Source organism: Photinus pyralis, unplaced genomic scaffold, assembly GCF_008802855.1.
Source record: "Photinus pyralis isolate 1611_PpyrPB1 unplaced genomic scaffold, Ppyr1.3 Ppyr1.4_LG2, whole genome shotgun sequence".
In the NCBI taxonomy this organism is placed as follows: Eukaryota; Metazoa; Arthropoda; class Insecta; order Coleoptera; family Lampyridae; genus Photinus; species Photinus pyralis.
The window spans coordinates 3,571,995-3,581,850 of NW_022170403.1; the positions used below are offsets into that span (position 1 = coordinate 3,571,995).

Consider the following 9,856-nt stretch of genomic DNA (forward strand, 5'->3'; position numbering starts at 1 on the left):
GCGGTCGGAAAAGTAAGTGACAGGTCCGGACAGTAAAGTGACAAGCCGCAGGAAACGTAGTCTGCTCTGCCTCTGTCATGGAAACTAAAATTTCCTGACAGAAAGTAGGCATGAAAATGAAGGTTTCAGGACGATTTTAGGTAAAAGAGTTTTATAGCTTTCATAATGCGAATCCTTAGTTTACATTTTATGATCCATATTATTTCCGTTTCTACTATTTACATTATTAAGAAAAAAATTTAGTTATTTTCTTCCCAACACCGGGATAGGTTTCTTCCTTTTAATTTTTATAATTAAATATAAGTATATTAGTTTATTAGTTTGTACAGAAGTGGAGAATAAATCATTATTCTTATTATCATTATTACAAAACTTTATGTTATATCAGACGCCATTATAAATCAATGTAAAGCTTTTGACAATTCTGAATTAAATTTAGCCGTAGAAAGTAGCAAGCTTAGATTCTGTCATCGCGGTCGTTTCAATATAAACAGCATTGTCATAGGTTCTGAACGTCATTGTATATGGTGTTTCGCGTCCCATTTGAAATAAAAATGACAGATGTTATTAGAATGCATCTGTTTCACTACCCTTGCGGTTAAAGTGAAATCTTTATCTACCCTCACGGTGAAAGAACGACTTATCCTACATCAGCTATTAAATAAAAAAATACAAATGTTATATTAGCAAGGAGACTCTGTGAGCCTTTTAAACGGTCATTAGAGCATGTGCACTCCCCAGAGCTACGAGAGCTCAAACATTCTGCATTCAACACTATCAACAAGATCTTAAATTCGATTTCTATCTTCTAAACACAAGAGACAGACCTGCATTTTAGTCGCTTCTTGTAACACGCAGTGCCTTCTGCGCTAGGGATATTCTTTCCCCGTGCATAAATATTCTATTGCCAGCATAAGCAATTTGTATATATAACAATGAAAATTAAAAGGAAATTCAAATGTAAACGACTTGGACCTCTACGTTTCCTTCCGTTATACTAACAATAAATCATAATTTAAAGTTACGAGTTCATTTACCCTCGCCCCTGTATTTAACCCTTCCGGCATCCATTCTAAGCAAACTTTACGTGTGTGGCTAATGATATCAATTTTGATTTGATTATTTTGTTATTCGCACGCGATGAACTTACAAATCGCTTTGTATAACGTGAAAGATTGATTAGCAAATCCCAAACAATTCTCAGTAATTACTCGTACGGTCTTTGACAAAAGTAATGGTCGCCTAATAGGTTTCTTCAAGCAGGAGATAATTTGTTGAATCTGATTTCCAAGTTGCACAATATATTCAAAGGTTGCGTATATGATGCAGGATTTATATCTACCCGGTGATCATTACTTTTGTCAATGACTGTACATTCGATAGGCAATTCTCCCAAATTACTTGGTCATTTTTGGCATAAAACTAAATTAACCTTCTTATTTAACAATCAAACAATAAATAATAATTCGAGGTATGGTGCCGCACGTGTCGGTACAAATGATCATAAGGGGTGGAAAGTGGTAAAAAGAATGCGTTCAAGAATTCAGGCGGAGAGTCTGCAATCAACCCTTCGATATTTTCTTTTTTAGCGTAACACAACGAGTCATCATTTACGGATGAGTTACGCGGGTTTTGAAACATTTTTTTTCTGTGATGGTTCATTCTGAAAATCACAATTCACAGGTCACTTCAATTTTACTGGAACACACTTACGTGGTTCTGCATTTCAGGGATTTGTGCTTTTCGTGTACAGAGTGTTAACTTTTTCCAAATAAACCGATGGTTCAACGTGGCTCGTTTGGGAGTTTGGAGTTCAGGAGTTTTTAAACATGAAAATCGCGAATCTGGAATTAGTTTTTCAAATTACGAAAAACCCAAACGAAAAACGTTGTGTTTATTTAAAAAAAAGGTGCTTGTTTTGATCCCCTATATCGGCCAATTTTGTCTACATAATTATAGGTTAATGTCCTGTAGATTAAAGAGCTATGTACTTGAGAATTTAACGGCGTATTTATTTGTGAGAAAAAAGACGGAGGCTGCAAAATTTTTGACCTTCCTCTGATTTTCCCTTTATCGTCGTGTATAATACAAAACTTTATTTTATAGCAGAAGCCATACAAATCATTGTAAAGTTTCTGACAATTCTGAATTTAATTTAGAAACGTCAAAAATAGCAAGCTTAGGTTGTACCATCGCGATGGTTTCCATAGAAACAGAATTGTTATATGTTCTGAACGTCATTTATATCGCGCATTTGAAATAAGATTGACAGATGTTATTAGAATGCACAGTAATTTGTTTCACTTTATTTATTTATTTATTCATTTCATAAATCTTGCTGATGTGCAAAGCACTTATAGTCGTCAAAACATAGAAACATTAAATTAGAAATAGTGTATGTAACACTATTTGTAATTTTCCTTACGGTTAAAGTGATTACTTTATCCTCACGATTAAAGAACGGCTTAGCCTACTCATTCAAACCTGTTAAAATGTCAATTTAACATTTGGTATAAAATAAAAGGTTTTTTATACATTGTGCACCAACATTTTACAACCTACTCGCGGTTAAAGGAATTAAAATCGTGGCTCTTTACCTTAGAAAACATTGAAATTTTGTTTAAATAAATTAAACGTTTCTCGTCTTCAAATATCATCATTGTTATTAATTATCTGCAGTACTTTATCCGGCAACAAGCACACACAAGATTGTTTGTAATAGGCACATTTTTTTCTTTAAGTACAAATTTTTTTTATTGCTATTGCATAAAGTATGGGATCCTGTCCACCATCACCACATTCCATATAATTTCTGAGGGTAACCTCCATACAACAATGTTAAGGAGGTACTTATCCATACCGCACTTTAAGTCTAATTTTATTTTATTGTACTGTAACAAAAAAAATTATTGTCAATTTGAATGTATTATTTTTATTTCTTTCTTTCTGTTTTTTTTGTGCTTTGGAAAATAAACTTTCTTTCTTTCTTTCGTTGCATTTTCGTATTCTCCATAATACTCTAGGCATGTTTCATGTAAATTCAGTTCACGGATTATTTACGTGACGTAATTAGGAATATTTCTACAGAAAATGTACGGCAGGAATTGATTGATCCTAAATTCTGAGAGACGCCAGGGCATAAGTATCAAGTATCAAGTTTGGGGAATGCACTGCAGAGCTGTTAATGGCGGAAGGCGGACGCATTCAGTATATGTGAAAAAATAATTTTTGAGATTTTAAAAAACCACGTTTATTTTTTGAGATACATGGTGGAAACGAAAACTTTTGACTTTTGGACTGTAGACCGCACCTATGTAAGATAAAAAGAATGTCTATTTTAGATATTTTTAGGTAGAATCCATTGAAATAGTAAAAAAAAGTTGGACTACCTATTTTGAGATTTTTTAAATGCAACACCCTGTATATCGTAACGTACATTTTTTTTCATTCTTTTTCCTGATTACATTGATGTATCACAACCTAGTTTGAGAAAAAAAAACCTGTTTTTTTCGGGGGTAAGGAAAAATTGGATGCATATATCCAGTAAAATTAGTGTATCTAGTAGTGTTAGCACTTTAATCTGGAGAATGTCGTCCGGTGGAGGATTTCTGGATGTGGGGATGTGTAGTACCCCTCGCGCTATTGAGCTCTAGCTCTAGCTCCAAAATAATGGGAGATGTTCATTGCCTAACCTCGCCTGTATGTACTGGGAAGTATGGAGAGAGTGGTAGGTACTTGGTAGCGTCCCTTTTGGTGGTAGGCTTGCTAATTTCTATTTAGCATTCGCCATTGATCATGTCAATAATCAGTACCGTAGGTCGTTGTAGCAATTATATGACAACGTCACATGTCTACGTCAAACTGGCAGGCGTTTGACAGTAGAGGTAACACTGCCGTCAGCTGTTCTAATGTCACCAACAATCACAAGCTGACAACTCCCACCAAAGAAACGTCATGCCGCTCGGTAGCAGTCACGTGCACATCCCCCACCGGAGAAACAAGACATAAAAGAGCGCGCATGGGCGTAACATTTTAGTCTGTGATTTTAGTTTTCTTCTGCTGTTAATAGCGAAGAGCTCCTCGAGAGCTACTAACAGCTGCTAATAGTGTAAACCTAAATACCTCTCGCTGCTTAATAGCGTAGGCACTCCACCGCTCCTACAGCGTGGACGTATCACAGCGACCTGATAACACCTTCACCTACGGGTCCGAAGAGGAAGAAGAAACGTGCTAAGGAATTTTCTTAGACGTTCTCCACTACCACAGCCAACATCCCTTTTTCCAGCGACTCCAAAGCATCTTCACAGAGAAGACATCCCCTGTAAGCTGGCGCAGTGTACTACCGTTGGATTTCCATACGAAGAAATCGGTCTCTGTTGAGTCTGTTTACAACATCCTCGACGTTTTCCCATTCGTTCGTTGTTTCGCCGTTTTACGTTTAGCAAAATATTTAAATTGCAACCTTTAAATTGTTCACCGTTATTAATTAGTGTTACGTTGTTGTTGTGTTCATAAACCCGTTAATAAAAAAGACACTAAAGTCGATAAGGTTGTCACCTCCATAAACTGCAACCAGGAACTTTTCTTTAGCGTTTCTGATCTGCTGAGGAGTAATACGTTTGGTATGAGAAACGAAGCCACTGTTTAAAACTGCGCGTGAACTAATGAATTTCCGAAACGATTTTCACTTATATTTATACGTATCCCCACATTATCTACCGTCCTCGTAAGCGATTATCTAACCTATGGCTAATCGTTTATCAACCCCTCGCGCCAATTTAAGCTTTTTGTCATTTAACATTCGATACTGAACAAATGCAACTGACTTTCAATGTATTACAATGACTCACTTAATTACCTCATCCCGAATATTATAGGTAGGTACATACGTATAGAAATGTTTATGATCTTATTCTATTTACATGTGAAATAAAATTGCATTTCTAACTGCGATTGTTAGTTTATCTAATTCCCTTTTTGCTTCCTTACGGTTAAATAATAATATAACAAGTTAAAAAGTAATCGTAATCGATTTACATACTTAAAGCGCATTTCCACTTGCATTCATTTCCCATTTGTAAGATGCAACTTCTGTTAAAATCGTAAAAATCCGGCCACAAATATGAAAGATAGCGTTGCATAGGCGAAATCCATTTTTGACGTGCTACTTTAATTTCATTTTATAAGAACAATTTCATTTCAATGCTTTTCTAAATAATAAAGTTGGAACTGCGCATGCGCAAACCTAAATTTTGAAACTAATGTTAGATTTTCCTTTATTCCAAGTGCCTATGTATCAAATTTAATTCAAATACTTTTATAAATAAAAAAGTTTGCAATTCGGTTTATAAATGGTCGAGATGCGAAAAGGGCACTGTGAATTTTGAATTTTAAATTTCCGAATGTCGGCGGTAAATTTGAAATTGTGCGAGATTTGAATGTTTGAATTTCCGGATGTCTGAATATCAAGGTTTTCAAACTTGTGCGATGATACCGGCGATACATACGACACAAAAACATGCCGATCGGCTGCATGAGGAAGAGAAATGTACATACAGACCTAAATATGTAAAGAAGTAAAAAAGAAGCTAAACCATGCACAAATAATTGAACTAAGCGCAAAATTGGTCAACTCAAGTGAAATTAAACTATTATGGTGCAATCGTCCCTTAAAGTAGTAAACAAACAAAGACGTTGACATCCACACTTACCATGTTAATAATTAGTTGAAGTCAAAGCAAAATCGTTCATACCTCATGAGTCAAAACCGGCAATTCCCCATTCTGAACCACTGACAGATCAAGTTCTGTGTACCCCCACATCAGAGCATGTGAGAAGGCTACTCATTTTCATAATTCCTGTAGCTTCAAAGCCCGACGGATATCACAATCGGCCACTTTTACAGTAGCCCTGTTTGCGGATTTATGAAATTAGACAAATTGCATTTATTGGTCTTATAGTACATATTGTTGTGTTAAAATCTTATGAAAAGATCGAATTGTGTCGTAGGCACAGTAATCCGACAGAATTGCAAAACGTGGGTTTACTTTTCTAAAGCCTCGGGACGATGATTCGCTTGGGCATTACTAACACAATACTTATCATCATAGGAACTACAGAAATGCGGAAGCACAGTATCCCATAAGTCATAGCATATTGCTTCATTGATATCGAACGAAATGGGATCGGTGTGATCGTTATACCAAGTGAGGAACGAATAGTGATCTAATTCCCGTTTACGACCTGCTCCGCTTTGCGTTGGACTACTGCCATCTGTTAGGTCACGCCTTTTTTCCATTTGATGGGGATACTTGACGACTCTGTAGCATCTTAGAGGAAAAAAACGGACTTAGTACTCGTCTAGAGTTTTGCTCTTACCTCCAGACCCGGAAATTTCCTTTACCAAAACATCGTTTTCAAAGTATGGGTTGGGCCTAAAATGAAACTTCAGTTGATACCTCGACCTTTCTCCTTTAAAGTATTCCACGTCAATTTCCGTTAGAAAGTTGAAGCAGTCTTGGTCGGAACCTTCCAGCAAGGAATTTAGATCGGGATGATTTTTAAACTGGAACTCGTTAAGGTAATATACTGAAGAAGTACGTAATTTGCAGAAAGGATACAGTAGTTCTCCAAAACTGAGACACTTCCGACATAATTTGCCTACATTCCTTGTGCTGTTCATTGGATGCTCGTATTTCACACTGTGAACAATCTAACTGGTATAACATATGCTCATCGGGGTTTGAGTGCTTTAATCTCTTTGGTTCGGATTGCATGTTGGGCTACACTAGGACTGTGTTAATTACTTTCAAATTTTAAAGTTCTATAGGCCGAATATGATGATTTTTTTTAGTTTTAAGATCTATGACATGGGAGTGAAAATTAGCAGCTTGCCTAGCAACTATGGACAAATGAAAAAAATGATATAATCAAGAACGTTCACCGAATTTGAGAAAATGGCATCTTGATCTGCATACTTAAGTGTTTTTGTTCGCTCACATCCATGAATCTCCCTTTTATGTTCAACTTCAACCATTTTTCGACGATGGTTAATCAAGTCAAGCTAAAAAATACCCGATACTCACGACGATTGTAGTCATTTTAAATCGTTTGTTTCACCTTCTGTCTTTGAGTTGCATCAGAAACCAGGTCTCTAATGTCTACTTAATATTGGTATCACTACTCTTTTACAGCGTTTATCGCAAGAATAGACCAAAAATAGCAAATAGGGGAACTAAATCTATGTAATACGAATTGCTTCGGAAATGTGTAGCAGAATGTCCCCTGATAAACATAAAATAAAGTCCCCCCGACTACCGAGTGTGCTAGAGGGTATTTTATAATACTTTGCATCTAAATAAAAGCTCATTAAATTTGGTACAACTTTGATTATATAAACTTTCTTAAAAAAAACCGTTTTTAAGTTTTTGCCCCCCCCCCCACACACACGCACAAGACGATACTCGTAGATCTCGTCGTTTTGATGATCAATCAAAATCGTCGCCTGGTTTTTGATGGTCCTGGGCCGTCACTTTTGCTTGCATTCTGTATGGTGTCTGGCCAAACAAAAGGTACACAAACAAATAAACAAGCATCTTTAACAGTTAGGTCCTCTACTATTGGTGGATCGTCATCGTCGTCCTCTATTATAGGTAAATACTCCACTTTTGGTGGATCGTCAGGTTCAAGGCAGCATTTTGGCACGTTTCCCCAGAGCAGGTAGCATCACAGAACATAGGAGCCCTGCTTTCACGCAAGTGCAGCCACCTCTGCATCCTTTCTTGCATTTGCAGGAAAGGAGTTTTAGGAACTGGGGGAGGGGGAGGGGTACAGGGTGTTGCCGACTGGCAACGGGCACGAATCTAGCTGAGCTAAATTCCCAACTTCGTCCCTTTCTCTACTCCGAATCACTTTTGTACCTGTTGGTAAGTGCGATAGTGTTGATAGAACGCAGCCTCTGTGGTTGGGGACAAACGGGTTAGATTCGCTTTGGCGTTAGCTGCTGTCTTGACGAAAGTACGCTGACAGTGTCTGTCGGCTCGTCTCCTCCAAATATACCCGATCACGATAAGAGGTCGAGGAGGAGGACTATGGCTGGTAGAAATTAATTCTTTTCGTTGAGACCTTTCATTAGAGTACCATGAAGGGTAAAAGTAGTTCCCCCCCCCCCCCTCCACACCGAACTTTGATAAGAGGACAGAAAGAAGGGCAGTACTTGGTAGGAAACGGCTCTTTTCGTTTAGACCTTTAATTAGAATACAATGAGAGATAAAATTAATTTTTAACCCCCCCCCCCCCAGGCCACGTCGCTCACTGGTCTCGAAAAAAAGTCGCACGGGAAAGTTATGGTTGTTTACCCCTCTCCCCATTTTCTATGGCACCATTAAAGGCATGCGTATGCAACGTCTGAGACCAATTGGTTGTCGTATGTAAAAGTTATGCACATTTTACTTTCAATAACAGCATCTCAGGAAATTATTCGTGGGGGGGGGGGGCTCCTTTTAGACAGCGAAATTTAATGGCCGTCTGGCACACCTTCAAGGTATAAGCTACCTACTGCAAAAAATTCCAGGACTCTAGGACCATTCCCCTAGAAGTAGTTCAAAACGGTAGAAGTGGGTCCGGACGGACGGACGGACAAAACGCAAACAATAGCACATTTTTTTTATTTTTAAAAAAAGCGATAAAACTCAAAGAAATGATTTATTGTCGATTTTGACTGACCTACTGGGAAAATTACTAAGCGACCTCAAATCCGGATCATATCTGACTCGTATAGGACGTATAGGAATTGCAGTACAACGAGAGAACTCAATGTCTATGATCAGGAGTGGATGGAGCCGGCGGGATACCGGGAACTTTGGGCGCTTTGCAGCTGGTAGCATCACTCAAATGAAAACAAAAAACAGAGATAGAGCCAGGCTACGCCGCCACTTGCAAGGAATTAATTTCATTAATATTCGAAGGTGACGGTGCAAATAAAAAATGATCAAAGTCCTCGTACCCATCAATAAGGTCTTTTTGAACCACATTCCCTTTGTCGGTACCCACCTCCGACGTCCCGTTCACCCGCAATTCGTATTTTGGTGGATTTTGCTAAAAACCCTCCACAAAATAGTACCCCACTTTAGGGGCACTTCTCATAGCTCCAGCTTCTATTGGCGACACGAGAAAGCCAGGCGGCGATCCGAGCACTTAAGAGACTTTTAGGTGCGCACAATCGGACCAAAACTGTAGAAGAAGAAGGAAAAATCACCACATTAGTACAACACGCTTCGGGATGGCTCCCAGATGTCGCTAACCGCATCATATAGTAACTTGTTAATTACACGACTGCACCGGTGGCACTCCTTGTCTTCCTCCAAGCGTTTTTCTACAGACCCGCATTTGCTGCCAGCCAGCTAGCCAGCCGGCTCAAGTGAGATTAAAAGCTACCTTTGACACAAATTTGCAAATATGCGCTAAAAATGAAATAACTAATAAGGATATTTAAATGAGTAAATTGGAAGCAAATTGAGAATTTAAGGCGTTTAAAATCAAGCCATTGAATCGATTAAAGGTAGATTTTCACAAAGTATACATATTCTGTATTGATCTTTCCTTTTTAAATTCACATCATTTCCCTGATATTAAAAATGAAGTATTGCCTAATAATCTACCGGAAAAACGTTGGGAAAAATGCCAGATCTGTTCGATTACGAGAAGAAATTTTAAGAGCCTGAAGACAGATGTGGCTCAATCTTTCTGGGAAATACGACGTGTTTGTTAGAGAACATTCTGGAATACCCGGGAGCCTCCAGAAAGAACGGCGTTTGCTATATAAGCAAATCGAATTGCGTTTCAGTCAGTTCCAATT

The 9,856-nt window shown here is 38.0% G+C and overlaps 1 protein-coding gene across 1 annotated transcript; it reads right to left on the reverse strand.

Moving 5' to 3' along the window:
• Positions 1-5,930: 5,930 nt before the first annotated feature.
• LOC116164692 (protein SET-like) lies at positions 5,931-6,899 on the reverse strand. The gene is made up of 3 exons (XM_031478893.1): positions 6,621-6,899; positions 6,379-6,565; positions 5,931-6,329 (listed from the first exon to the last, which is right to left on the reverse strand). The coding sequence occupies exons 1-3, from the start codon at positions 6,774-6,776 to the stop codon at positions 6,277-6,279; spliced, it is 396 nt and encodes a 131-aa protein (XP_031334753.1). The 5' UTR covers positions 6,777-6,899; the 3' UTR covers positions 5,931-6,276.
• Positions 6,900-9,856: the final 2,957 nt, after the last annotated feature.

What these genes read in the sequence shown, in the direction of transcription:
- LOC116164692 (XM_031478893.1), bottom strand. Translation starts at nt 6,776, where the DNA reads ATGCAATCCGAACCAAAGAGATTAAAGCACTCAAACCCCGATGAGCAT. An exon ending in CTCAGTTTTGGAGAACTACT is followed by an intron (nt 6,566 to 6,620) that starts GTATCCTTTCTG and finishes AACGAGTTCCAG; the next exon opens with TTTAAAAATCATCCCGATCT. An exon ending in GGAAATTTCCGGGTCTGGAG is followed by an intron (nt 6,330 to 6,378) that starts GTAAGAGCAAAA and finishes TTTTCCTCTAAG; the next exon opens with ATGCTACAGAGTCGTCAAGT.